Here is a 26,242-nt window from a genome sequence, read left to right as displayed (position 1 = left end):
CCGCGAAGGCGTCGCTCGCCGGCGCCATTTAATGAAACAACAACAATCCCTCCACAAACACAAAGTTGGTAACGTGCGAGCTGCATCTTCCTGATCGCGCTGCGTCGTAGGAGCTACGTTTTTAGACGGTAAGAAAATTAAAGCTTGTTTGTAAAACTCTTGCTATTTTTTCCCTTTTTTTTTAAAAAAAAGTACTTATTTAAAATACAACTGCATTTATTGCATTGGCATCTGAGTCTTCAGGTTGAGTCTTTCCAAGGGTGCTGGTTTGAAAGTTGAAATTGGTCTCCATTTGATGGGCCGCTCTCTAAATAGAAACATCTGAGTAATTAACAGCACTAATAATTAGCACCAGAGCACTGATGGTGCCATTTGGGTCATTTTTGTGCTGTTTTGCTGAATTATTTTTGCTGGAGGGCGTTCGGATTTGAGAATTAGTTTGTACACGATACTTTGGAGGATGAATAATGAGATTTTTTCCACTTTGGTCACTAATTCCTACCCGGGTTATTTCACAGTGGCCACAAACACCAACTGCCCGTCCTTATTTTGCGCTAAAATGCTGTTATTGGCAGAAAAAACATCATCGCGCTGCAGAAATGAGCGATATTGGCACCGAGACAAAGCGAAATTCAGATTTCCGAGCCATTTTAGGAGCGTTTCTGTTGTTAATGCGCAGATTAATGACTCCTGATAACAGGGCTGTGTCTCTAATCACAACACGCGTCCCCAGCGGGAGTTTTGGGGGTAAAACAAGCGTTTTGTTTCAGGTTTCGAAATAAAAAGGGTAGTGTAAATACACCGAAGTGTATTTATCTGGCGGGATCGGTGTTTAGTTAACACACAGTGGCTGCCAAGGGATGAATTGTGGCACAAATATTTCGCACTAATAAGGAAATGAGAGAGGGAGACAAATAATTAACCCTCACGCTATTATTTCAGCCTTTCCCGCGCTCTTTCTATTCCCATTTCATCCATATCCATATGGTTTCTGATCTTCTCCGGGTACAAGGTAAATATGGTAGTAATTTTCTTCAGGTTTTGCTTCTTTTTGTGTCCCTCAGGTTGTATAATAATGTATAATAATGTTATTTTTCACGCCTGCGTGGAAGCACATGGTTAAAAACACAAATTCCGTGAGCTCCTGGTGTTTCCCCTTTGACCGGGTTTTGCCTCATTTTAACTGATTTTAAAGAAAATCGTTCTTATTCCACACAATATGATGCAGGCGAGCGTTATTTCTGCTGAAAAATAGTAGTATTTGTAATATATCGCTTCTTTTTACCCTCAGTATTTGTGGAGAGGAACAGGCAACTGGAGGCATTGATTCCCTGAACCCCACATCACTAATATATATATACGTATATATATATACATATATATACGTATATATATACACACACACACATATATATACGTATATATATATGTTTATTTTCCTCAGTGAACAGCTTATCCTCTATTTAAATCTTTATTGAAATCCACAGCCCATCTGACTTCTCCATTCACCAAACTGGGACCAGTGACACCAAAAATACAGCAAAAATCACTGTTTTATTCCATAGGTATCTTTCCAGTATGTTATTTTCTGTCCCTTCTAAGAATTGCGCTGTTTGCCTTGCAAATCTGGCTCCAAAAAGCGTCCCATTAATGGAATAATTACCTGAAGTGGTAACTGTAAACCCCCCCCGTTTAGTTTAAATTGTTTAACATTATATAAGAGATTAAAGCTGCGATTTCACCAGGTGTTTTAACTATTTTCTTGATTTCTGGCGCCCCCAGGGGGATGTTGGTAAAGGCGACTTTAGGGATTAAAGGGATTTAAAGGAAATCCAGGTGTGTTTTGTCAGTGGTTTCAGCCTTGTTGAAGTGATTAAATATTGTGATATAAAACCAGCTTTAAAATCAAGGAGTCCAAGCGTCCAACCTGAACCTAAAACCTCATCTAAACGCCCCCCCAGCAATAGCGACTCCGTATAAAAACCCTGAAGCCACCCGGCTAAAAGAATCAGAACGAAACTGAAGTCAAAGCGCACGTATTTTATCCAAAATTTATTGTCAAGGAGGGTGAGGTCCCACAACAGTCACATCTGCAATCGGTCCTTCCGTGGTCACGCATCCGTCCTTGGCTTAGTGCTGCTTTCGTCTGAAGGAGCAACCTAAAAGATATATACAATAATTAAGGTTTTATAGCATCTCCACACGCCGTCCCGGGTTCAAAGAAAGCTCCGGGAGCTCTTTGAGCTCCCGGAGCTTTCTTTGAACCCGGGACGGCACCGGAATGATGTTTTGGGGGGGTTTTCTTGTTACCCACCTTCTGTCAGCCTGGCCTTGCCCCCCGTGGGTTGGCACAACACGGTGGAGCAACCCACGCACAGAACGACGGTCTGAGCGTGGCTGAACACCGTCGTGATCTTGTAGCAACCTACGAGGAAATGAGACCATGAAGGGAGGGAATAATATATATAATTTAATAATTTAATGAAATATAACAAGTATAGAGTCTTGTATGTGGGCAGGAACAAGTTCAAGATGGGGAATGAGCTGTTGGAGAGCAGTGAAAAGGGACCTGGGGGTCCTGGGGATAGCGGGGTGAGCATGAGCCAGCACTGGGCCCTTGTGGCCAGGAAGCCAATGGGACCTGGGGTGGGTTAGAAGGGGGTGGTCAGTAGGTCAGAGAGGTTCTCCTGCCCCTCTGCTTTGCCCTTGAATAAGGGATTTAGTTTAGACACTATAAGGATACACTTGAGAAACATATATACATATATATATATACACACATATATATATGTAAAATATATGCAGCCATAGCACCCTGAGAACGCCCTATCTCGTCTGATCTGGGAAGCTAAGCAGGGTCGGGCCCGGTCAGTACTTGGATGGGAGACCTTACAGATACACAGCCATAGCACCCTGAGAACACCTGATCTGGGAAGCTAAGCAGGGTCGGGCCTGGTCACTGCTTGGATGGGAGACCAGCTGGGTCCAGACAGGTTCTCCTGCCCCTCTGCTCTGCCCTGGGGAGACCACACCTGGAATCTTGTGTCCAGTTGTGGCCCCTCAGCTCCAGCAGGACAGGGAACTGCTGGAGAGAGTCCAGCGCAGCCACCAAGATGCTGCAGGGAGTGGAGCATCTCCCGTGTGAGGAAAGGCTGAGGGAGCTGGGGCTCTGGAGCTGGACAAGAGGAGACTGAGGGGGGACTCACTGCTGGGGCTCAAGATGGCAAGGGGCAGTGTCAGGAGGATGGAGCCAGGCTCTGCTGGTGACAACCAGGGACAGGACAAGGGGCAATGGGTGCAAACTGCAACACAGGAGGTTCCGCTGGCAGATGAGAAGCAACTTGTTGGGGTGAGGGTGGCAGAGCCTGGCCCAGGCTGCCCAGGGAGGGTGTGGAGTCTCCTTCTGTGCAGACATTCCAACCCGCCTGGACACCTTCCTGTGTAACCTCAGCTGGGTGTTCCTGCTCCGGGGGGGTTGCACTGGATGAGCTTTGAGGTCCCTCCAACCCCTGACATTCTGCGATTCTGTGAGAAAGGGAATAAACCGGGAGGGAACCGCGATCCGCCCCCCCCCGCCATACCCGGGCACTTAACGTCCATGAAGTAGGAATTGGGGCTTTGGACGAGCCGCTTCTTCTTGTGTTTGCGCTTCTCCTCCTCCGGGGAAGGGTGCAGAAGGTCCTTGGCCAACTGCGGGGAGAAACGGGGGGTCGGACCCGGTCAGCGCCCGCTCCGCCATCTTGCGGCCCCCACCGCGGGATGATGGCGGCGGGCACGACGCACCCCGCCAACCGCGCTCGCATCCTCCTCCTCCTCCTCCCCTCCACCCGCTTCTCTCCCTCCCATGTGGCGGCGCGGGGCCCCGCCGCGGCCGGGGCAGGCGGGCGGAGCGGCCCGCTGCCGGTACCGCACTCACAGGCATGTTGGCGTGGAGGCAGCCGCGACCGAAAAGGGGCCAAACCGGAAGCGGGAGCCGCTATATCCGCTGCGGGGTTGCCCCGCAAGGGCGGAAGTGAGGGGCGCCATGTTGGGAAGGTCGCTTTAGTCACCGCTGTGGGGGTGTCATGTTGGGGAGGTCGCTTGAGGAACCGCCGTGGGGCGCCATGTTGGGAAGGTCACTTGAGCCGCCGTCATTTTGGGAGGGGCACCGGTGATATCAGACCGGATTCCCCCTCCCCCGGGGATGTCGCGTCACCGGCGGCGGGCCGGGCTGAGGGGGAAGCCCCGCCCGGGGGAAGGGCCGGGGCCGGGCCGGGCCGGGCCCGGGGTGGCGGGCAGAGCGGCCCGGCGGGCGGGGGCCATGGCCAAGGCCTACGACCACCTCTTCAAGCTGCTGCTCATCGGGGACAGCGGCGTGGGCAAGACCTGCCTCATCATCCGCTTCGCCGAGGACAACTTCACCAGCACCTACATCTCCACCATCGGTGCGTGAGCCGGGACCCCCCGCTGCCCCTCGGTGTCCCCCCGGGGCCGCTCCCGTCGCTCGCTGCCCGGCTCCTTTGGGGGACACCGGGGCTGCGGCCCCACCGGTGACCGTGGGCTCGGAGCCGTGTCCAGGGACCGGTGTCACGAAGGAGCCGATACCGGCCGCGCCGCCCGCGAGCCGGGACCGCGGCACCGACCGGCGCTGGTGGAGCCGTTTCCTGAGCCTGGAGCAGCCGCCCCGTCCCATCCCATCCTATCCCACCCCGTCCCACCCCATCCCGTCCCACCCCATCCTGTCCCACCACATCTGCGGTGCCGGGAGCCCCAGAACACAACTGGGGTCACCCCGCTGTCACCCCCAGCCTGGGGGCTGCCCCAGCGGCAGGAAGCTGTTCCTCCTCCTCCTCCTCTTCTTCCTCCGCTCTCCAGACCATGACAAATCCATGTCCTGAAACACGCTGAGCGGGGCCGAGCCGGGGGGGCAGAGATGTGGGAGTTTGGGGGGGGCTGTTGACTTGCTGGGGGGTCCGGCAGCTCCGTGCGTCTCTTCTCCCCCCGTCCTGTGGGAACGCCACGCTGGGGGGTTTTGGGGATGCCGGTGCCAGGTCTGGACTTTGCCCCCCCGCTTCTCCTGGGGTGCCAGATGGTTACTGGGACACCGGGGCTGGGAGTGGAGCAGTTTATGGCCGGCTCTGCCCCGCCATCCCCTCCTCGCCCTGTTCTCTCCTCCCTTCGCAGGGATCGACTTCAAAATCCGCACGGTGGACATCGACGGGAAGAAGATCAAGCTGCAGGTCTGGTGAGTGCATGGGGCGGGGAATTGGGGACCCCCTGCTTCTCCCCCCGTGCGCTCACCCCCCTCCTCTGCTCTCCCAGGGACACGGCGGGACAAGAGCGCTTCAAAACCATCACGACGGCTTATTACCGCGGTGCTGTGGTACGGCGGGGGCCGGGAGCCCCACAGAAGGGTTGGGGCAGCTCTGGGGAGAGAGCTGAGACCCCCAAACTCGGTCCCTGTCCCGCTGACCGCGCGTCCTCGCAGGGCATCATCCTGGTGTACGACATCACCGATGCGAAATCCTTCGAGAATATCCAGAACTGGATGAAAAGCATCAAGGAGGTGGGTGTGCGCTGGGGTGGGGGACACGGGGGACACCGGGGTGGGGGGGACGCTGTCACCTGTCCCCTCTCACCCCCTCAGAATGCATCTGCCGGGGTCGAGCGTCTCCTCATCGGCAACAAGTGTGACATGGAGGCCAAGCGCAAAGTGCAGCGGGATGAGGCTGAGAAGGTAGCGGGGGGACTGGGGGGGCTCCCGTGGGGCTCCTGGCATCAGGGTCAGAGCGGGGGGGTCCTCCTGTCCCGTAGCTGGCGAAGGAGCACGGGATCCGCTTCTTCGAGACCAGCGCCAAGTCCAGCGTGAACGTGGAGGAGGTGAGTGGGGGGGCCACGCAACCCCGGCGTGAATACCATGGGGGGGTCCTCATCCCCGGGGCGTCCCCGGATGGGGGGATGCTGCTGTCCCCAATGACTGTCCCCTCTCCACAGGCCTTCAGCACGCTGGCGCGGGACATCCTGCAGAAATCCTCCCGGAAAGCCGTGAGTGGGGCTGGGGGGCCGGTGAGGGACCCCCCTCTTCTCCGGCCCCTCTGACCCCTTCCCCTCCCTGTTCCAGGCCCCCAGCAGCAACAGGCCCCTGCTGGAGTCCGGCCCCCCGAGGAAGGCCGGGGGTAAATGCTCCCTGCTGTAGCGCTGCCGGGTCCCCCGCTGCTGCCCCGGGGCACTGCGGGCGCCTCTCTGGGGCGGGGGCACCGGGGGGCTCCCGGTTGGACCGGGGAGGGGGCAGGGCTGACCCCCCCGGTCCGCACCTCGTGCCATAAAGCCCAGCTTGTGCCTTGGCCCCGTCTCCGGTGTCTGTGTTGGGGACGACGCGGGGCGGGGGGGGGACGGACGGACCCGGCGGGAGGAACCGGGGCCGGTGGGGAGGAGGGAGCGGCTGGGGCGCCGCCGCTAACCACGCCCCTTCGCAGAGCCACGCCCCTTCGCAGAGCCACGCCCCTTCGCAGAGCCACGCCCCTTCGCAGAGCCACGCCCCTTCGCAGAGCCACGCCCCTTCGCAGAGCCACGCCCCTCCGCAGAGCCACGCCCCTCCGCAGAGCCACGCCCCTGCCAAACCGTGCCCGCTCAAAACACGCCCACTCCACAAACCCCGCCCATTTCACCAAGCCCCGCCCTGTCGGCACACGTGACCCAGCGTCTCACGCAGGCGCCGCCCCTCCCGCTTCTCCCAGCTGTCCCCGCGCGTCAAGATGGCGGCGCTCCCGGAGCGGCGGGCCCCGGTCCGGTAATCCCGCCGCTCCCATGGGGCCCCGCGGTCTCTCCGGGCCGCGCTGCTGCGCCCTCTACGCCGTGCTGGGCGCCCTGGCGGGGCTCGCTCTGTACGAGCCGGCGGCGGCGGCAATGGTGCCGAACGACGAGAGGCGCTCGGGTGGGTGCGGGGGCTGCGGCTGGGCCTGCTCTGGGGCCTCTGGAGCCCCGGGGGAGGGACTGGGGGGGACTCGGGGAGCAGCCCCGGGCTGAGCAGCCGCGTTCTGTCCGCAGCGAGCCCGGTGGCGGCCACGCCGTGCTGGCGGCTGGAGGACTTCGTGGTGGCTCAGGAGTGCGCCCGCTGCTCCAGCTTCCAGGCGGTGAGTGCGGGCGGTGGCGAGGCCGGTGCGCACCGTGTCCTGCCCGGGGCTGCGGGGCACACCCTGTCCCGGCGCAGGATCACAGGGGCTGGAGGGACCTCAAACCCCATCCAGTGCAACCCCCTGGAGCAGGAACACCCAGCTGAGGTTACATAGGAAGGTGTCCAGGCGGGTTGGAATGTCTGCACAGAAGGAGACTCCACACCCTCCCTGGGCAGCCTGGGCCAGGCTCTGCCACCCTCACCCCAACAAGTTGCTTCTCATCTGCCAGCGGAACCTCCTGTGTTGCAGTTTGCACCCATTGCCCCTTGTCCTGTCCCTGGTTGTCACCAGCAGAGCCTGGCTCCATCCTCCTGACACTGCCCCTTGCCATCTTGAGCCCCAGCAATGAGTCCCCCCTCAGGCTCCTCTTGTCCAGCTCCAGAGCCCCAGCTCCCTCAGCCTTTCCTCACACGGGAGATGCTCCACTCCCTGCAGCATCTTGGTGGCTGCGCTGGACTCTCTCCAGCAGTTCCCTGTCCTGCTGGAGCTGAGGGCCCACAACCGAAGGCACGGCCTCTCAACGTGCCTGTCTCACTTTGCAGAAGACGTTACCGGAGTGCAGCCGCACCGGCTTCATTGAAAAGATCAACTGTGCCACCTCCAAGAGGGAAGAGTACAAGAGGTGGGTGCGGGTGCTGGGGGGAGATGAAGCAGCTGGAAGCCCCGGGGGGGGTCACGCAGCAGGATGGGGGCCGGGGCTGATCCCTGTGGGGCCCTGAGCTCTGCCCTCCCCGTGCCGCAGCTGCCACTCGGCGGTGATGGAGGCTCGCGTCTTCTGGAGGTTCGTGGGCTCCATGATGTGCGTGGCCGCCGTCTTCGCCGTGCTGGTGGTTTGGCGGCAGCGCGTGCTGGACAGGAAGGCGCTGGAGAAGGTCCGCAAGCAGATCGAGTCCATTTAGCAGAGCCCAGGATGGGGAACTCGGCTCTCCCGGCTGGGTGGGAGGAGGACGGGGCGCCCGGGACGGGCCCTGCGCTGCGCCGTGAACACGGGGACCTGCTGGGAGCCCCCCCCGCTGTCTCAGACACAACCGGGGTGTCCCGTGGAGCCGGCTGAGGGGGGTCCTGCTCACGCGGGGCTGGGCCGGGACCCTGGGGCGCGTGGTGTGGAATAAATCCTGATCGGTGTCACTGCAGCGGTGCTGGCGTTTGTCCCGAGGAGGTTCTGCTCCCCACTCTGCCCCTCCTCCCCCCACGTTTCCCCTCCCGCACACTTTGGGGTGCAAACGGGGTGTTGTGGGTTTATTCAGCAGAGGCTGCTCGTGAGCACAGATCTGCCCCTGGGGGGGTGACACCCAACACCCCCTGCCCGGGTGGGTGTCCCCCCGACAGCCGCGGGATGGGGGCAGCTCCGGGGCTGCTGTTACATTTCATCCCCGTGTCCCCCTTGTGCTGCCCCCACACCCCCCAGGGGGGGCCCAAGCGGAGGAGTTGGTGAGCGGTTCCCTGCTGGGGGGGAACCTCCCGTCCCCCCCCTCGGTTCCATCCGCAGCTCCCGGCTCGTCCGCCCGCAGCCGCCCCGGCGCAGGGAACATGGCTTCTCCAACCGGTCCCGGCTGCTCCCCCCGCGTCAGGATGTTCCTGGAAATCACTGCGGGGACAGGGGACGTTGGGGGGTGGCTGCAGCCGCCCCAATGGGCTCCCGCAGCCCCCACACTCCCCATTACCTCTGGTGGGTCTGTCAGCGTCCCCGCTGCCCCCCCAGCCCCGCTGGAAGGGGCTGTAGCTGGGGAAGAGGATGAGTCCCAGGGAGAGGAGCAGGATCTGGGGAGGGACAGGAGCTGTGTGTCCCCAGGCAGCGCTGGGGACGCGGGGGCTGCGGGTTGTGGCACCTACCAGGACGCAGGTGCCGGTCTGGGCGGCCTTGTTGGACGTTTGCTTGACCAGCGCCTGCAGCTGCCGCAGCAGCGACCTGCGGGACGGGCTCGTGAGAACCAGAGAGGGATTTTCCTTGGAAAAGAGCTTTAAAATCATGGAGTCCTAGTGTTCCCCCACCCCCGGCACTGCCCCGTGTCCCTGAGAACCTCAGCTGTGTGTTTAACCCCCCCAGGGATGGCGGCTCCAGCACTGCCCTGGGCAGCCTGTTCCAACACCCACAGCCCTTTGGGGAGAAATCACCCCAAATTTCCACCCTCACTCTCCCCTGGCGCAACTTGAGACCGTTTCCTCTGCTCCTGGCGCTTGTTCCTGGGGAGCAGAGCCCGACCCCCCTGGCTCCAAGCTCCTTTCAGGCAGTTCAGAGATCAGAAGGTCTCCCCTCAGCTCCTGTTCTCCAGCTGAAACCCCCCAGCTCCCTCAGTCTCCATCACATTGTGCTCCAGCCCCTCACCAGCTCCGCTCCAGCTCCCCAAGGTCTCTGTGTGTCCCGTCCCTGTCCCCCCGCGCTCACCCGTTGCGCTGTTCCAGCTCCTGCACCTTTTTCCGCAGCTCCTGGTTCAGTGCTGAGCACGCAGCCGCCCTGCCCAGCAGAGGCGGGGACAGGTGAGGGGACACGCAGCTGGGGACGGGGGGGGACGTGCCGGCTCGCGGTGCCACCGGCACCCACCTGCTCTCCAGCCCGTCCAGATACTCCTTCCTCCTCCGCCGGCTGTCCTGCGCCGACTGCTTGTTCCGGATCTTCCTCCTCACCTTCTTCAGGATCCGCTCCTCAGCCTGGCATGGGGGGTCATCACCCGTCCCTGATGTCCCCCGTGTGTCCCCCGTGTCCCCCGTGTGTCCCCCACCCGCCCCCCGCGCACCTGGGTGAGGGGCAGCGTGCCGGGCAGCGTCACCCCCTCCTGCGCCAGCAGCCGCTTCTCCTCCTCCGTCAGTTGCAGCTGCCGAGAGACGGGACGTGTGGGGACGGGCACCCCGGCGAGGGGACACACGGGGGGCTGCGGGGACACACGGGGGGCTGCGGGGACTCACGGTGGGGCTGGGCGCGGGCAGCGGCACCGCGGGCAGCTCGGTGGTGATGCAGGAGCTGGGGAGCAGCGCGGGGCAGAGACAGTTGTCTGCAAGGAGAGGCCGTGATGCCATCCCTGCCTGCACCCCCTGCCTGTCCTGTCCCCCTGCCCGCGTCCCCTCCCTGCCCGTACCCCCTCCCTGCCCGCACCCCATCCCTGCCTATCCTGCCCCCCGTCAGTCCTGGGCTGAGCCCCACTGGGGCCAAACCCCAACTGACCGAGCTGGATGGAGACGACGCTGCCGTGCAGGGGGGTGCGGAGGTCGCACACCACCTCGTACAGCGTGGCGGGGATGGGGGGGTCCTCTGGCTGCACCCCACAAAGCTGGGGGGGCTCCGCGCTGCAGATGTCGTTGGGGTTCACAGTCACCCGCAGCAGCTCCTCAGCTTTGCTCCCGTCCCAGCCCTACGGCCGCAGAGGTGCTGGTGGGGGGTGCGCGAGGGGACACAGGGACCCCCGTGTCCCTCGGGGGCTCCTCCGTGCCCTGCTCCCCCTTCAGCACCGACTCACGGTGTCACCGGGGAGCGGCCAGGCCTCCGGTGTGAATTCACTGCCGGGGAAGAGCTCGTCCTGCGGCTCCGGGAGAGTGTCCGGCAGCTCCGGTGTGTCCGGCTCCATCACCGCGCTGCGGGGCAAGCGGGGGCTGCCGATGTCACCCCGGGGACCCCCGGGAGCTGCTCCCATCCCACCCTGCAGCGTTGTCACCCATCACCGGACACGTCCCCTCCACCGGCTCCCCAGACTCCCGGTTTCCCCCCGGTGCTCCTGGGGGTGTCCCCGGGTTGTACCTCGGCCGCGGGGTCCCCGGTTGCGCAGCCGCGTCCGCCCGGGCCGTGCACCAGGATCTCCGGCATCCTGGGCAAACGCAGCCAAGTCCCGCCCCCGAGCCTCCCACCGGCGGCGGGGCCGGGCTCCCCGCGCCCGCCCGCGGTCCGCCCCCGGTGCACCGGGGGACACGGGGGCAACGGCGGGACCGGGGGACACGGGCACAGTGGAGAGAGCGGCTCCGTTTAGCGGCGAGAACCGGGTTTGGGCTGCCCCGGTGCCGCGTCCCGGAGGCTCCGAGGAGCAGCAGCGAGCGGTCCCGCGGGGCAACCGGGACTCCGTGGCGCGGAACCCGACCCGCTGCCCCCCTTCGCGCGGTCCCGGGCTCCGGGAGCCGGTTTGTTGCGCCCGGCGGTGGCTCCAGGCCCGGACCGGTGCCCTCCCGGTACCGGAGCCCCGGGGGGATCTGACCCGCCCGGCGGAGCCGGACACGTTTGCGCGCTCCCGAGCGAGCGGCGGCGCGCCCTCCTTGCTCATTGTCTATTGGCCGCGGCGCACGTCACTCAGCGGCGCCTGCGGGGTTTTGCGCGTTGCTATTGGCTACGGCGGCGGGGCCGGCTCCGCCCTTTGGAACTCGGCGGCCGCGCGGACCATGGAGTGAACGGTGAGTTGGGGGGACACACCGGGACCGGGACCGGAACCTGGACCGGAGCCTTGGATCGGACCGGGGACCGGGGACCGGAACTCAGACTCCGTCCCGGTCGCCGATGCCGGTCCCGGTCTCTATCCCGGTCCCGGTCTCTGTCCCGGTCCCGGTACCGGAGCGCTGCCTCGCTTGACGGGGCCACCGGCGGGACCGGCCGCGCCGCAGCCCCTGGGATCCCCTCCCAACCCCCCCCGGTGCTCCGCGCCCCGGAGGCCCCGGGCCGGGGAGGCGGTCGATGCGGGCGGGGGGGGCGGTGAGTCACCGGGGCCGGGAGGCGGCACCGGCCGCTCTGACCGTCCCGTCCCGTCCCGTCGCGTTCGGCCGTAGCTCCGGGCCGCCCCGGGGATGTGAAGCGCCGTCGAGTCGGCGGGTCGGTGCTTCCCCGCAGCGGAGCCCGGCGGGATGGCGGCGGGGACCGGGAGCGGCGCGGAGGAACTGGCCTGGAGCCCCGGGACGGAGCCGCGCCGCCCGCCCGGCCTGGAGGCCAAACTGGGCTCGTTGGTGCTGCTGCTGCTGCTGCCCCTGGGCTGCGGGCTCGCCCCGCTCTGCTGCTTCCGCCAGCCCCCCAGCGCCGCCGGTACGGCCGGGGGACCGGGGGGCTCGGGGGGGGTCTGAGTGAGTCTGGTTCGTTTGGGTTTCCAGGGGGCTGGGTGGTCTCAGAGGGTCTGCGGGGTCCAGGAGGTCCCAGGGGGGCTGGGAGGTTCCTGGGTGTGCAGGGAGTCCCAGGGGGGCTTGGGGAGTTTGGGAGGGGTCTGGAGGAGTCGGGCGGATTTGGGGTCTCAGGTGTCTGGGGGCTCTGGGACGGTCCGGGGAGTCCAGGAGGTCTTGGGGAGTTTGGGAGGGGTGGGGGAGTCTGGCTGGTTCTGGGGGCTGGGGGGGACCCAGGTGATTGGGAAGCCCTGGGGGGTCGGGGTTCCCAGGGTTCTTAGGGGTCTTGGGAGTATGAAGGGGGTCCGGGGTGCCCTGAGGAGCCTGGGAGGGTCTGGGGGCGCTGGGGACGGCTCTGTCACCCAGGGCAGGGCTGACCCAAAGGGCCCGGCGGGTCTGGGGCCGTGGTGGGGGTCTCAGTGCCCCCCCTGCCCCGCAGACGCCCGCAGCCCAGTGCTCAGCCTGGTGAGCTGCTTCGCCGGCGGCGTCTTCCTGGCCACCTGCCTGCTCGACCTCCTGCCTGACTACCTGGCCAGCATCAGCGCCGCGCTGGACGGGCTGCACGTCACGGTGAGCGCCCGGGACCCCCGCGGCCCTGTGCGCAATGAGGGGGGTCCCAGCTCTGCCCTGGGGGGAGCAAACCGCTGCCTGGGGGGCTTTCCCGGTGTCCCCGTTGGTGCGGCCGGGATTGGGGTCAAGGTCAACAGCGCCCGCTGGGTGTGGGGGGGTCGGCTGTGCCGGGACAGCGGGGAGCGGGTGGCTTGGGGGGACGGTGGGGACAGCAGGGATGGGATGGTGGAGACGGGACAGCGGGGAGCAGGGGTGGGACAACGGGGAGGGAGGACAGCGGGGATGGGATGGCAGGGAGGGGGACAGTACGGACAGGACAATGGAGGGGGCAGGGAGGCGGCGGGGAGGGGACGGCGGCGCGCGGCCCTCGTGTCCCTGCGTGACTCATGGAAAGATCCTCCCTCTGCCCGCGCTTCCCGGCAGCCGCCTCCTCGGCTTCCTTCCCCGCGCGGGCACAGACAGGCCCCGAACCCCCTTTTCCCCCCTCAAATCCGCAGCTGCAGTTCCCCTTGCCCGAATTCATCCTGGCCATGGGCTTCTTCCTGGTGCTGGTTCTGGAGCAGGTCGCGCTGGCGCAGCGGGACCCGCCGCCCGTCACCGAGGAGACCCGCGCGCTGCTGCCCGCCGGCGCCGTCCCCGCGCCGTCCCCGCAGCCCCCCGGCGCCCGCGGCGCGGTGCGTGCCGGGCTGCTGGTGCTGGCGCTGGCGCTGCACGCCGTGCTGGAGGGGCTGGCGCTGGGGCTGCAGGAGGCCGAGGGCGCCGTGCTGCGCGTGTGCCTGGCGCTGCTGCTGCACAAGTGCGCCGTGGCCTTCAGCCTGGCGCTGAAGCTGCTGCGGGGCCGGCTGCGCGCCCCGGCCGTGGCCGCCTGCCTGCTGCTGTTCGCCATGATGTCCCCGCTGGGCGTGGGGCTGGGGGCGGCGGTGGCGGCGGGCGCGGGGCCGCGGCAGCGCCTGTGCCGGGGGGTGCTGGAGGGGCTGGCGGCCGGGACGTTTCTCTACATCACGTTCCTGGAGATCCTGCCGCAGGAGCTGGGGGTGCCCCAGCAGCGCGTCCCCAAGGTCATCCTGCTCCTCGCCGGCTTCAGCCTCGTCACCGCCATCCTCTTCATCAAGATCTGAGGGACACCCCCGCGCACACACCCCCCCCAACGGGGGTTCCCCTCTGCGCCCCCTCCCCTGTGTAAGTGCCAAAGCGCCACGGTCGGAGCTGCCCCTGCGCCCCCCCCAGCCCTTCTGGATGGGCTCCGTGCCTCAGTTTCCCCATCGGCACAGGGGGAATGGTGCTGTGCCCCCCGCCATGGGGGGGTGAGCATGTGGATTCTGCCCCCCCACCCACAAGTGTCCTTACGATGCGGGTGGGCGCCCCACAGCGCGCAGCCCTGCGGGGAAAGGTTTCGGATGAAGCCAATAAAAGACCGAACAAGATGGTGCCGTGTGTATCTGCGGGGGGTTGGGAGGTGGTCCGTTAAATTTGGGGGGGGGACACACAGTGCCCAAGGGGGGGAGATGGTGCTGTGGGGGGTCTAGGCCCCCCAGTTTGGGAAGGGGAGGCTGGTCCCGAGTGGGGGGTCACCCCCCTGCACCCCCCACCGCGTATTGTCACCGACCCCGCGCAGCGTCACCCGCCCCCTTAAACCTTCGCCCCGCCCCCCTCCACGCCCCGCCCCCAGGGAGGGCGGTGGCCGCGCGGTGCACGCCGGGACTTGTAGTCAGTCCCGCCCTCCCCGCCCCGCGCACCCCCCGGAGACGGCGGAGCCGGGGACTCCATTTCCCAGCGGCCCCCGCGTGCGCCGCCGCGGGGGCTGCCGGGAGTTGTAGTCCCCGCCCCGCAGTGCCCCGCGGCGGCGCCCGGCCCGCGGACTCCCCGCCCCAGCATCCCCCGCGCGGCGGCGGCGGCGGCGGCGGCCGGAGCGGCCCGAGCAGGGAAGATGGCGGCGGCGGGCGCGGGGGCCGGGCCCGGGCCCGGTGCGGGCTCCTCGGCCGGCGCCGGCACCTCCAACCCGCGGAAGTTCAGCGAGAAGATCGCGCTGCAGAAGCAGCGGCAGGCGGAGGAGACGGCGGCGTTCGAGGAGGTGATGATGGAGATCTGCTCCACACGGGTGAGCGGCGCCGCCGCGGCCTCCCCCGCACCCCCCGCCACCGCCGGATGCGCGACGGGCCCGGGGTGCCCGCAGGGTCGGGGGGGGTGTGAGGAGCCGGGGGCTGAGGGAAGGGCCGGGGGCTGAGAGCCCGGCGGGTCGGGGGGGGGCTGGGGGTTGTGAGGGGCCCGGGGGTTGTGAGGGGACCTGGGGGTGTCGCGGGGGTTGGGGGCGCAGGGGGAGTGTAGGAGAAGGGGGGGGGTCAGGCGGGATTCGGGGCTGCACAGGGGTCGGGGGGGCTTGGGGGTGCAGCCCTTGCTGCGATGGAGCCGATGGGGCATCCCGGGGCTGGGCCTGAGCTTGGGGTGCGGAGGGGACCCCCCTTAATGGGAACGCTCCTCCCCGGGGTCCCCCCCCCCCCCCCCGGTTCTCCTTCCCCTGGGTCTGTTTGTGTTATTGCTCTTGGCTCCTCGCACGGGATCGCACGTGGCTCGCTCGCCCGTGGCACCGTGCGTGGGGCCCGCCGGCTGCAAAACCCGCTCAACGGGGCTCACCGGAGGGGTCACCAGGGGGTTCACCGGGGGGGTCACCGGGGGGGTCACCGTGGGGTTCACTGGGGGTTCACTGGGGGGGTCACCGGGGGGTTCACAGAGGGTTCACCGGGGGGTTCACCGAGGGTTCACTGGGGGTTCGCCGGGGGCTCACGACGGCCGTCGCCTTCCCGCTGCCGCTGGGACCCGCCGGGAGCTCTATGGGATGGGCGAAGCATCCAGCTGTGTCACAGCCCCGTGTCCCCTCTGCCAGGGACCCCGGGAACACTCGGGTTTGGTCCTTCCCGCCTGGTTCCCGCGGGACGCAGCGGATGCTCCATCCCTGGAGATGCTTCAACTTAGGTTGGCTGGAGCCAAGCGAAATGGTTGGTTTTGCTTGGACTCGATGATCCTGTGGGTCTCTTCCAACTGAAATGATTCAATTCTATTCTATTCTGAGGAAACGCGGCGTTGGGAGCGAGCGGCGGGATGGGGAGTTTTTGTCACCCGAGGGCTGCCGGAGGGGCCGCTCTGCGGTGCCGTGTCCCCCCGAGCGCGGTTTGCCATGTCAGACGGTCAGCGCCGGTCGGTGTTTCACCCCGCGCAGCCGGCGGGGGTTCCGTGGCCATTGGCCAAAACGGGGGTTTGGCCACATTGCAGCTGCCGGAGGGGCGGGTTGTGCCGACGCCGGGGCTCTGCGGTGCGGCCGGAGCAGGACCGGGATGGATGAGGCTCTTCAGGTGACGATGAGGCTCCGGTGTCACCCTGGGGCTCAGCAGGAGCAAAACCCGCCACGGTGCCGGGGGGCGATGGGGACGGGGGAGCGACGCGCGGCTCTCGGAGCCGATGACAGGCCGGGGATGTCACCCCGCAGGTTTTGTCACCTCTGCAGTTGGGAGCTGCGACCTGCACGTCGCCGCGAGTTTGGGAGCGGGCTGGAGCCTCCGGCGCTGTGTTTGCACAGTAAACAGCTGGTTAATGTGCAGCGAAGCCGGGGCAGAGGCACCGGGACTGTCCTCTCCGCTAATCCCTGTCCCGCGGAGGCACCGCAGCTGGTTCTCTTGCTGTCCCGGCTTTTCGGGGTCCCCTCCACATGCAGCAACCATCGTGCCGGCAGTTTTTGGTGGCTCTTCGCCGGGGAGAGGCGGCTCCCGCCTGGTCTTGGGGCGTCGCGGCCCCTTTGTGTGATTTTCTGCCCGATTTTGGCTCCGCAGGGACGCTGGCTCGGAGAACAGCGCCGGATCCCAAGACCTTAAGCTCCAGCGCGGTTCCTAATCCCGCGGTGCCAGCGCAGCCAGCTGTTCGCTAAATCTCCTGGGTTTTTTGCTTGTTTTCCCTTTGTTTTTCTCCTCTCCCCTCGGATCTGGATGTGACTGCTCTCCAGCTTGGGAATTCGCTCTCACGGCTTTCCCATTCCTGAGCCGCTTTTTTGGGGGTTTGTTCGGCTCCCGTTCCCCTGGGTTTGGCGCGAGGGGACGCGCCGGGGACAGCGCGCGGGTGGATCCTGCGCACGGGGATCGCGGGGAACGGGGCATCCCCTTGTGCCATGGGGGGGACGGGGGCGCCGAGCGTCTTGCTGCCGCCGTGGGGGAGTTTGTGCCGCTCGTGGCGGGTCGAGCCCCCGCTTGGCTGTGCCGTGGCGGGGATGTCGGTGCCGGTGCCGCCGCAGGACCCCCAGCCCCGCTTTGGTTTTCTGCACCGTGTTTGGATGGCGTTATCTCCCGCCTGCGGTTTGCTTTGCCGCGACTCCTTCCCTCGGCCTTGGGTTGTGCCGAGCGGTCCCACCCCGCCTTGGGGTGTCCCCCGTCTGTGGGCTGTGGCGCCGGCGTTCGGTGTGGATGCGGCGCCGGCAAACCCGGCGTCTCCCAATGGAAGGGGCTGGGGTGACGCAGCGAGGAGCCCTGAGCCCTGCGCGCTGGGGCGCGGGGGCTGTTTTGGAGGGGGGTTTCACCCTTTGGGTGCCGCAGCCGGCGCTTTCCCCGCCGCCGAAGCCTCAGCGTCCTTCCTGCGCCCACGGAGCCGGGAAAGTCCCTTGTGGGGCCAGCGCTGCGCTCGGTGGCTTTGAAGCAAAGAGTTCCTGGGTGTGGGGAGCGGCAGGACAGGGCAGAGCCCCCCCGGGGGGATCCACAGCCCCTCTTCCCATGGGACACCCTGGGGTCGACACTGTGGGAGGGGGAGCGTGGGGACAACCCGCTGGGCCGGGGCCAGGGGGATGTGGGGTGTAGCGAGGTGGTCGGGACGAGCCCCCAGCCCCCCCGGGGTGCTGGTTGTGCCCCCCCTGACCCATGTCCCCCCCCGGCCCAGCTGCAGGCGCAGAAGCTGCGGTTGGCGCACAGCCGGGGCCCCTATTACAGCGGCTCCCTGCCCAACGTCAACCAGATCGGCAGCGGCGTCTCCGAATTCCAGGTGAGTGGTGGCTCCCCCCACCGCGGGGCGTTGATGGGGGGCCGATCTGGAGCCCCCTGCACTGGCGGTGGGGCTGGGGGGGCGCTCAGTTCAGTGTCCCTCCCGCAGGGCCCGTTGCATTCGCCGCTGGACTCCACGCGCAGCACCCGACACCACGGGCTGGTGGAGCGGGTGCAGCGGGACCCGCGCCGGATGATGTCCCCGCTGCGGCGATACGTCCGGCAGATATCCTTTGGCCTTTATCCTTTACCCGCTGCTCTTTTCCCTTTTCTCTTAGCCCATTCTTTCCCGCCCCGTCCGTGGGGCCAGGCTGGGGCTCCCGGTGCTCCCGGCGCTCATCTCTGGGGTTATAGAGCACTGGCAAAGCCGGCTGCCCTGCTCTGCCTGTGGGGTTGTGTTAGAATCATGGAATCACAGGTAGTTTGGGTTGAAGGGATGTTTAAAGCTCCCCAGTGCCCCCCCTGCCATGACAGGGACATCGTCACCAGCTCAGGGTGCTCAGAGCCCCGTCCACCCTGGCCTGGGGTGTCTCAGGGATGGTTCATCCACCACCTCTCTGGGTACCTGGGCCAGGCTCTCACCACCCTCAGGGCAACAATTTCATTCTATCCAGCCTCAATCTCTTCATTTAAACCATCACCCCTTGTCCCATCACCCACTCAAAAGTCTGTCCCCATCTTTTAAGTCTTGAAAGGCCACACTAAGGTCTCCCTGGAGCTTCTCCCTGTCCCTGGGGGACAGGCTGAACACCCCAACTCTCAGCCTGTCCCCAGCAGAGCTGTTCCAGCCGCAGCTCATTCCTGTGGCTCCTCTGGCCCCTCTCCAGCAGCTCCATGTCCTGTGCTGGGGACCCAGAGCTGGTCGCGGTGCCCGGGGGGTGTCACCAGAGCTCTGCGTTTGGCCCTTGACGTGTCCCTCACATCGACAGCTCTCCCTACGGACCCACCTACCTGTCCCCCCCGCCCGAGCCCAGCTGGAGGAGGTGACAACCCCGCGGGTCGGGGGGGACACAGAGACGCTGGGACACCGGGAGGGCGCCCGGGAGGTCTCCCCGCTTCTCTGGTTGCGGGTGCTGCCCACCCTGTCCCACACAGGGGGGGTTTAGAGAGGATTTTAAGGATTTCATCCTGCCCAAAAGAGCTGCGTCCCCTGGCCCCTGGGATGGGTGAGGGGAGCAGAGCGCACCCCGAGCATCGTTTCTGTGCTGCCGAGGTCCCTTTGGGCTCGGCTCAGCCCTTTTAGAGCTCGCTCAGAGCTCCTGGGCCTTATTTTCAAGGCTTGGCTCCTGCTCCACGACGTGTCACTTTGTTTTTGGGCGGCGCAGCCATGTCCCCGAGGCCGAGCCGCCCGTCACCGCGGTGTCAGGGCTGTGGGGCCCCCGTAATAACGCCGTGGTGTTTTTCCTTCCGAAGGACCATGCCCTGGGGTAACTTCCCGACGGAGAAAGGACACTTGTTCAGGCTGCCCTCGGCTCTCAACAGGTGAAGGATTTCTTCTTCTGTTTTCTCTCTGTCCCAGGGTGGGCACAGCGCTGCTTGTGACACCCCCGCCCCCCCGGAGGGGTGACCCTGCGCACCCCGTGCTCGGCGTGTGGCTCCGTGGTCCCACGGAGCTGCTTTTGGGGACCCAGTGGGTGTCCCCAGGGCTGCCCTCGCTCGGTGCTGGCACATGGGACAAGGACCCAGGGGATCGAGCCACCTCTAGGGAGCCCCGCGAGGTGACATCGCAGTGGGTTGAGCCCCCCGGTGGGGTCTGAGCCCCCCGCCGGGCTCGGGCGCAGGCAGGAGCCGCCTTTGCCGGCCTTGGAGAGCCGCAGCGTCACCCCGGGGTGGCTTTGGGGCGGTCCCCGGCCCCATGCGGGCCCCGCGCAGGAGGGGGCTGCGTCCCTTGGGCGGCGGGGGGGGGTTTCCTGCCTCCCAGCTGAACAATATCCCCCTTGTGCGGTCCCAGGACGCGTCAGCAGCTTCTGCCCGGCCCCTCCCCGCGCTCCTCCGCTTCAGACCCGCTAATTGGGGACACAATGGGTGTCACAGCCCTGGGCCTCCGGCCCCTCCAGAGCCCCCAGCGGGGAACAAAAGGTCCTGGGGGTTCCCGGTTGCTGTGGGACGGTGGCAGAGCTGCCCCTTGGAGCAGATGGGTCCGGAGCACCCAGTGTGTTGGTGTGCAGGGTGAGGGACGTTGCGCTGGGGGGGTTGGGAGAAGGGGGCGAGGACCCCGCAGAGCATCTGCCCCCGGGGCTCGGAGCCGGTTGTTCCTCCAACAAACACCCCCATTCTGCCTTCTCTCCCATTTCCCCAGCGTCGGTAGCTCCATGGCCCCCCAGCCCCGCTCTTGTCACCCTCCCCTGGACAGGACTCACTGCAGAGGGGGCGGGGGGCGAGGGCTGAGTCTAACGAGCCCTTTTGCTTTGCTAATTAGAACAAATTCCGACTCGGCGCTTCACATGAGCGTGATGAACCCCAACCCCCAGGATGCCTACCTGGGCCCCTCGCAGGCCGCCCCCCCGCCTGGCCGCCGCAGCGGTGAGTGTCCCCCTCGCTTCCCCTGCGCCCCTCGGGGACACGTGGAGCCCTGTCCCGCAACAGTGGGGTCAGGCAGCGGCCCCCCCGCCTGCCTGCACTCCGTGGCACCGGTTCACGTTGTCCCCGTGTCCCCCACTCACTGTCACCCGCTCTCTCCCGCAGGGTTTCTGGACGGGGACGCCGACAGCAAAGGTGAGCGCTGGCCATGTGGCACCCACCTGCGTCCCCCCCTTGCTGTCACCAAAGCGTCAGAGCAGATGGCAGCGAGCGGGACGGGGGTCTGTAACGTCCCCCTTGTGACCGGTGGGTGCCCCGGGGTGGATGTGTCACTGTCCCCATGCCGCGCTGACCCTGTCTCCACCCCCCCGCCAGTGTTTCTTTTCCAAGTGCCTCCCATTGAAGAGACGTTTGATGACAACAAGCATTCGCTGAAGCCCTGGGACACCAAGAAGGTGTGTGCAGGGGAAGGGCCGTGAGGATGTCACCTCCGTGTCTCCTTCCTGCCCGTGGGACGTTGTGACACCGGCGTGGCTCTGCCTCCTTCCTGCCCTCAAACCGCGGCTGGGGGGAGATCAGGTTCAACAGAGAGGAGTTTGGGTTCAAGGGATGTTTAAAGCTCCCCAGTGCCCCCCCTGCCATGACAGGGACATCGTCACCAGCTCAGGGTGCTCAGAGCCCCGTCCAGCCTGGCCTGGGGTGTCTCAGGGATGGTTCATCCACCCCCTCTCTGGGTACCTGGGCCAGGCTCTCACCACCCTCAGGGCAACAATTTCATTCTATCCAGCCTCAATCTCTTCATTTAAACCATCACCCCTTGTCCCATCGCCCACTCAAAAGTCTGTCCCCCTCTTTTAAGTCTGGAAAGGCCGCACTAAGGTCTCCCCGGAGCTTCTCTTGTGCAGCTGAACACCCCAACTCTCAGCCTGTCCCCAGCAGAGCTGTTCCAGCCTCGGATCATTTCTGGGGCTTCACTCTTCTTTCATTTTGCAGCTCTCGTCGTCCTCGGCCCGTCCGCGCTCCTGCGAAGTCCCGGGGATCCAGTAAGTCCTGGGCCGTGCGGCTGGGGGGGCGCCGGAGTGAGCAGCGATGTTCCCACACCGAGTGTGTCTTGTTTTCCGCCCCCCAGCGTATTTCCATCCCCAGATCAACCCGCCAACGTCCCCCTCATCCCCTCGGCCCTCAACACGGGCGGCTCCCTCCCCGACCTCACCAACCTGCACTTCCCCTCCCCGCTGCCCACCCCCCTCGACCCGGACGAGACCGTTTACCCCAACCTGAGCGGGGGCAACAGCACCGGCAACCTGGCCAACACCATGACGCACCTGGGCATCAGCGGCGGCATGGGCCTGGGGACGGGCTACGACTCGCCAGGTGAGGCTGGGGAGACGCTGGGGCCGGCGTTGCAGCCGCTGAGACGTGGGGCAGCCGCGAGAGGGGCCCCCACGGCGCGGAGCTGCCGACGGCGAGGGAACCCCCGGCTGATGCGCCGGGGGCGGCTGCGGCACAGATCGGCCTCTCTGGGCGATCCCAGGATGGAAACCGCGCAGCCGGGGGTCCCGCGGGGGTGCGGGATGGCGGCCCCGGTGAGGAACCCACCGAGCGCCCCACGTCGCCGGGGTGCGTGTGTGTGTTTGTGTCTGTGTCTCCATCGTTTCACCTCCGTCACCTTCCATCCCACGGGGCAGCCGGGGAGCCCCAGCCCAGCCCGGGGAGGAGATCCCGGGGCGATTCCGTGGGTAACGCTGGTGTCTCTTCTTTTTTTGTCCCCACAGGACTTACCTCACCTATGCAGAGCTCCCTGAGTAACCCGTCCCTGCAGTCCTCGCTTAGCAACCCCAACCTGCAGGCCTCCCTGCGCAGCCCCTCGCTCCAGTCCTCCCTCAGCAACCCCTCGCTCCAGTCCTCCCAGAGCAGCTCCTCCATCCCCTCCTCGCTCTCCAACCAGTCCCTGCCTTCCTCGCTCTCCTCCTCGCTCAGCAACCCGTCCCTCCCCACGTCCCCCCGCAGCCAGTCCATCCAGTCCTCCCCCAGCAACCCCAGTTTGCCGTCCGGCTTGAGCGGCTCGTCCTACTCCCCCATGGTGCAGGCGTCCATAACCACCTCGCCCCGCCGACGGGTCCCGCTCAGCCCCCTCACCCTCCCAATGGGTGGCGACTCCAGAAGGCAGCACCCCAAACAGTTCTCACCAACAATGTCACCCACATTGTCCTCCATCACCCAGGTATGCATGGTCCATCGCCCGCCGCCGTCTCCTCCTCCTCCTCCTCCTCGACTTCTCTCTCTCTGTCGTCTCGTTTTCCATCCTCATCTCAGCCCACACGCCAGGGAAGCCCCGTGGCAGCTCCGCGGGCTCGGGGACCGCGGGCGCGGGGGGGGACACGACGTGTCCCACCCCCGGGGGGGCGCTGGGTGCAGGGGCTCGGTGCCCGGCGCTGCCGTTCGGGTTCCCCGCACCGTGAGGGTCGCCGCGATCCGGTGCTGGGGGCTGGCGGAGACGTCCCCCGTCCCGCGAGAGGCGCCGGTGGGTGCCGCTGACCCCCCCACTTTGCTCTCTCCGCAGGGGGTGCCCCTGGACACCAGCAAGCTGCCGGCCGACCAGCGGCTCCCGCCGTACCCCTACAGCCAGCCCGGGCTGCTCCTGCAGTCCCAGCCCAGCCCCAAATCCCTCCCACAGCCCGTGCAGCACCCCCCGCAGCCGCCGCTGCCCCCCGCCCCGCCGGCGCGGCCCCCGGTGCCACCCGGCGCGGCCACACAGCGCCCGTACGGCCCCCCGTACCAGCCTAACGCCGCCATGCAGCCGCAGCTGGGACAGAGCCTGGGGGACTTCAGCCTGGGCAGCGTGAGTGCTCCTGGGGGGGAACAATGAGGGGGGACAGCGGGGGGTTTGTCACCGTAACCTCCCTCTTCTTCCTCCCCATCACCTGCCTCTTCATACCTATAACCTGCCTTTTCTTCCTCCCCATCACCTGCCTCTTCATCCCTTTAACGCACCTCTTTTTCCTCCCTATCACCCACCCCTTCATCCCTGTAACTCACTGCTTCTTCATCCCTGTCACCCATCTCTTCTTCCTCCCTATAACCTGCCCCTTCTTCCTTCCCATCACTTGCCTCTTCATCCCTTTAACGCACCTCTTCTTCCTCCCCATCACCCACCGCTTCATCCGTCACCCATCTCTTCTTCCTCCCCATCACCCACCCCTTCATCCCTGTCACCCACCTCTTCTTCATCCCCATCACCCATCTCTTCTTCCTCCGCATAACCCGCCTCTTCTTCCTCCCCATCACCCACTTCTTCTTCCTCCCTATCACCCACCCCTTCATCCCTATCATCCATCTCTTCTTCCTCCATGTAACCCGCCTCTTCTTCCTCCCCACAACCCACCTCTTCTTCATCTCCATCACCCACCCCTTCATCCCTGTCACCCACCTCTTCTTCATCCCCATAACCTGCCTCTTCCTCCCTGTAACCCGCCTCTCCTTCCTCCCATAACCTGCCTCTTCGTCCCTGTCACTGACCTCTTCCTCCTCCCTATATCCTGCCTCTTCTTCCTCCCCATAACCTGCCTCTTCTTCCTCCCTATAACCTGCCGCCTCTTCCTCCCCATAACCTGCCGCCTCTTCCTCCCCGTAACCTGCCTCTTCTTCCTCCCTATAACCTGCCGCCTCTTCCTCTCCATAACCTGCCGCCTCTTCCTCCCCATAACCTGCCTCTTCTTCCTCCCACCCCGCGCCCCCGGCAGTTTGAGCAGTTCGGGATGGGCGACAGCCCCACCGCCAACAGCGGCGCCTTCCCCGAGGAGCTGGGGTCGCTGAGCTACCCCCCCGCCGAGGCCACCTACGACCCCCCCGCCCCCAACCGGCCCAGCCTGAGCAACTGCAGCCGCCACGGCCCCATCCCCAACATCGTCCTCACCGGTGGGTGCGCGGGGGGGCGCCGCCAACGGGGTGTCACGGGGTGTCACACGGGGTGTAGTGAACAGGGTGTCACGGGGTGTCACACGGGGTAGAGTGAGCAGGGTGTCACACGGGGGGCGCCGCCAACGGGGTGTCACGGAGTGTCACACGGGGTGTAGTGAGCAGGGTGTCACGGGGTGTAGTGAACAGGATGTCACAGGGTGTCACACGGGGTGTAGTGAGCAGGGTGTCACGGGGTGTAGTGAACAGGGTGTCACAGGGTGTCACACGGGGTGTAGTGAACAGGGTGTCACGGGGTGTCACACAGGGGGTGTAGTGAACAGGGTGTCACAGGGTGTCACATGGCGGGTGTAGTGAACAGGGTGTCACAGGGTGTCACATGGGGGGTGTAGTGAACAGGGTGTCACACGGGGTGTAGTGAACAGGGTGTCACGGGGTGTCACACAGGGGGTGTAGTGAACAGGGTGTCATGGGGTGTCACACGGGGGGTGTACTGAACAGGGTGTCACACGGTGGGTGTAGTGAACAGGGTGTTACGGGGTGTAACACGGGGTGTAGTGAACAGGGTGTCACAGGGTGTCACACGGGGTGTAGTGAACAGGGTATCACAGGGTGTCACAGGGTGTCACACAAGGGGTGTAGTGAACAGGGTGTCACGGGGTGTCACATGGCGGGTATAGTGAACAGGGTGTCACAGGGTGTCACACGGGGGGTGTAGTGAACAGGGTGTCACAGGGTGTCACACGGGGGGTGTAGTGAATGGGGTGTCACACGGGGGGTGTAGTGAATGGGGTGTCACAGGTGTCACACAGTGGGACGTAGTGAACAGGGTGTCACAGGGTGTCCCACGGGGGACACTGTGAACACAGTGTCACAGGGTGTCCCATGGGGGGACGCTGTGAGCAGGGTGTCACAGGATGTCACACAGTGGGACGTAGTGAACAGGGTGTCACAGGGTGTCACACAGGGGACACTGAACAGGGTGTCACCGGGTGTCCCACAGGGAATGCTGTGAACAGGGTGTCACTGGGTGTCCCACGGCGGGTGACACCACGAGCAGGGTGTCACACAGGGGTTGACGCCCCAAGCCGGGTGTCACATATCAGCCGTGCTGACCCCGTGTCCCCCCCAGGGGACTCTCCCCCCGGCATCTCAAAGGAGATCGCCACGGCGCTGGCGGGGGTGCCGGGCTTCGAGGTGGAGGCGCTGGAGGACGAGCTGCGCATCGAGCCGCTCAGCCTGGACGGGCTCACCATGCTCAGCGACCCCTACGCGCTGCTCACCGACCCGGCCGTCGAGGACTCCTTCCGCACCGACCGCCTGCAGTGAGGGGGGGTCCCGCGCCCCCCCGGCCCCCCTCCCCAATTCTTCCATCACCCCCCTCCCCTCTATTTTTCTTACTTCTTCCGGGGCCACCGCCGGGGTTGGGGGACGCCGGAGCCGCGTGGAGCAGGAGGGGGACACAAAGCATCTCCCGGGGGGGCTGTACATAACCCCATAGGTAGAAACCCCCCGGGTGGGGGGGGGAATGGGGGGGGGGGCAGGGTGGGGAGGGGGCCACTTCCATTTATATTTCCCTTTATTTTTTTGTTCTGCCTAATCATCATGTTTAAGGAGAAATCCTGCGCCCCCCCCCATCGCTGCGCCCCCATCGCTGCGCCCCCCCCATCGCTGTGCTCCTATCGCTGCGCCCCCCCATCGCTGCGCCCCGTATGTACCCCCAGCCCCCCCCCCCAGCTGCTGGGGACCCCGCGGGACGTGTAGAAAGCACTTGTAACTTTGCCCCCCCCCCCCCCAACCCCGGACACCCCCCCCCCAAAAAGCGTGGGGGCCCCAGGACCCGCGTTCCCCCCCAGCCCAGGAGGGAGCCAGAGTGATTTATTATTATTATTATTTTTTAAAAATATATTATATGTTAATTAAACGCCTCCTGTGCTGGCGTGTGGCTGATTTCATATGGGAGGGGGGTTGACCCCAGTGAGGCTTTGGGGGGGCTCCCGGTCCCCT

At 65.3% G+C, this 26,242-nt stretch overlaps 5 protein-coding genes across 11 annotated transcripts; 3 read left to right on the top strand and 2 right to left on the bottom strand.

The window, feature by feature from the left end:
* Positions 1-2,037: 2,037 nt before the first annotated feature.
* On the bottom strand, positions 2,038-3,963 carry RPS27 (ribosomal protein S27). Its single transcript, XM_080361050.1, has 4 exons — positions 3,917-3,963; positions 3,582-3,690; positions 2,315-2,425; positions 2,038-2,159 (listed from the first exon to the last, which is right to left on the bottom strand). Exons 1-4 carry the CDS (start codon positions 3,920-3,922, stop codon positions 2,131-2,133), a joined length of 255 nt encoding a protein of 84 aa, XP_080217176.1. The 5' UTR covers positions 3,923-3,963; the 3' UTR covers positions 2,038-2,130.
* Positions 3,964-4,134: 171 nt separating this feature from the next.
* Positions 4,135-8,282, top strand: LOC308051005 (ras-related protein Rab-13-like). Of its 5 annotated transcripts, none has more exons than XM_080361262.1 (12): positions 4,135-4,424; positions 5,164-5,224; positions 5,302-5,362; positions 5,468-5,545; positions 5,627-5,716; positions 5,794-5,859; positions 5,974-6,024; positions 6,101-6,155; positions 6,456-6,913; positions 7,027-7,112; positions 7,697-7,776; positions 7,897-8,057. In XM_080361262.1, exons 1-12 carry the CDS (start codon positions 4,184-4,186, stop codon positions 7,911-7,913), a joined length of 1,344 nt encoding a protein of 447 aa, XP_080217388.1. In that variant the 5' UTR covers positions 4,135-4,183; the 3' UTR covers positions 7,914-8,057. The 5 variants fall into 5 exon arrangements, with proteins under 5 accessions (XP_080217388.1, XP_080217387.1, XP_080217391.1 ...); XM_080361263.1 differs by having other exon boundaries at positions 4,139-4,424; positions 6,692-6,913; positions 7,897-8,282; XM_080361261.1 differs by lacking the exon at positions 7,027-7,112 and having other exon boundaries at positions 7,897-8,282.
* Positions 8,283-8,521: 239 nt separating this feature from the next.
* On the bottom strand, positions 8,522-10,714 carry CREB3L4 (cAMP responsive element binding protein 3 like 4; the record flags this gene model as incomplete). The annotated part of the gene is made up of 9 exons (XM_080361111.1): positions 8,522-8,742; positions 8,819-8,915; positions 8,988-9,063; positions 9,541-9,609; positions 9,697-9,803; positions 9,890-9,967; positions 10,035-10,144; positions 10,315-10,501; positions 10,607-10,714. 9 exons carry the CDS (start codon positions 10,712-10,714, stop codon positions 8,522-8,524), a joined length of 1,053 nt encoding a protein of 350 aa, XP_080217237.1.
* A 685-nt stretch (positions 10,715-11,399) lies between these two features.
* SLC39A1 (solute carrier family 39 member 1) lies at positions 11,400-14,269 on the top strand. 2 transcript variants are annotated; one of them, XM_080361175.1, is made up of 4 exons: positions 11,400-11,525; positions 11,895-12,144; positions 12,655-12,785; positions 13,349-14,269. In XM_080361175.1, exons 2-4 carry the CDS (start codon positions 11,970-11,972, stop codon positions 13,901-13,903), a joined length of 861 nt encoding a protein of 286 aa, XP_080217301.1. In that variant the 5' UTR covers positions 11,400-11,525; positions 11,895-11,969; the 3' UTR covers positions 13,904-14,269. The 2 variants fall into 2 exon arrangements, with proteins under 2 accessions (XP_080217301.1, XP_080217300.1); XM_080361174.1 differs by having other exon boundaries at positions 13,283-14,269.
* Positions 14,270-14,706: 437 nt separating this feature from the next.
* CRTC2 (CREB regulated transcription coactivator 2) lies at positions 14,707-26,012 on the top strand. 2 transcript variants are annotated; one of them, XM_080361157.1, is made up of 14 exons: positions 14,707-14,856; positions 17,697-17,798; positions 17,907-18,025; positions 18,721-18,780; positions 19,211-19,279; positions 20,217-20,320; positions 20,483-20,512; positions 20,693-20,772; positions 21,311-21,360; positions 21,447-21,691; positions 22,093-22,541; positions 22,881-23,159; positions 24,061-24,235; positions 25,368-26,012. In XM_080361157.1, the coding sequence occupies exons 1-14, from the start codon at positions 14,713-14,715 to the stop codon at positions 25,562-25,564; spliced, it is 2,103 nt and encodes a 700-aa protein (XP_080217283.1). In that variant the 5' UTR covers positions 14,707-14,712; the 3' UTR covers positions 25,565-26,012. The 2 variants fall into 2 exon arrangements, with proteins under 2 accessions (XP_080217283.1, XP_080217282.1); XM_080361156.1 differs by having other exon boundaries at positions 14,707-14,883.
* Positions 26,013-26,242: the final 230 nt, after the last annotated feature.

The sequence above is a fragment of the Nesoenas mayeri genome (genome assembly GCF_963082525.1).
Source record: "Nesoenas mayeri genome assembly, chromosome: 30".
Classification (NCBI taxonomy): Eukaryota; Metazoa; Chordata; class Aves; order Columbiformes; family Columbidae; genus Nesoenas; species Nesoenas mayeri.
Note: the sequence above shows the minus strand (reverse complement) of the source record. Positions and strands in the feature narration are given on the sequence as shown.

Excerpts from the sequence above, each read along its gene's own strand:
- SLC39A1 (XM_080361174.1), top strand. The coding sequence starts at position 11,970 with ATGGCGGCGGGGACCGGGAGCGGCGCGGAGGAACTGGCCTGGAGCCCC. Across the intron at positions 12,145-12,654 it reads CCAGCCCCCCAGCGCCGCCG|ACGCCCGCAGCCCAGTGCTC; the intron begins GTACGGCCGGGG and ends CCTGCCCCGCAG. Across the intron at positions 12,786-13,282 it reads TGGACGGGCTGCACGTCACG|CTGCAGTTCCCCTTGCCCGA; the intron begins GTGAGCGCCCGG and ends TCAAATCCGCAG.
- RPS27 (XM_080361050.1), bottom strand. Across the intron at positions 2,426-3,581 it reads CATGGACGTTAAGTGCCCGG|GTTGCTACAAGATCACGACG; the intron begins GTATGGCGGGGG and ends ATTTCCTCGTAG. Across the intron at positions 2,160-2,314 it reads CAAGGCCAGGCTGACAGAAG|GTTGCTCCTTCAGACGAAAG; the intron begins GTGGGTAACAAG and ends TATATCTTTTAG.
- CRTC2 (XM_080361156.1), top strand. The coding sequence starts at position 14,713 with ATGGCGGCGGCGGGCGCGGGGGCCGGGCCCGGGCCCGGTGCGGGCTCC. Across the intron at positions 14,884-17,696 it reads TGGAGATCTGCTCCACACGG|CTGCAGGCGCAGAAGCTGCG; the intron begins GTGAGCGGCGCC and ends CCCCCGGCCCAG. Across the intron at positions 21,361-21,446 it reads TGCGAAGTCCCGGGGATCCA|CGTATTTCCATCCCCAGATC; the intron begins GTAAGTCCTGGG and ends TCCGCCCCCCAG.
- LOC308051005 (XM_080361261.1), top strand. The coding sequence starts at position 4,184 with ATGTCGCGTCACCGGCGGCGGGCCGGGCTGAGGGGGAAGCCCCGCCCG. Across the intron at positions 6,914-7,696 it reads GAACGACGAGAGGCGCTCGG|AAGACGTTACCGGAGTGCAG; the intron begins GTGGGTGCGGGG and ends CTCACTTTGCAG. Across the intron at positions 7,777-7,896 it reads AAGAGGGAAGAGTACAAGAG|CTGCCACTCGGCGGTGATGG; the intron begins GTGGGTGCGGGT and ends CCCGTGCCGCAG.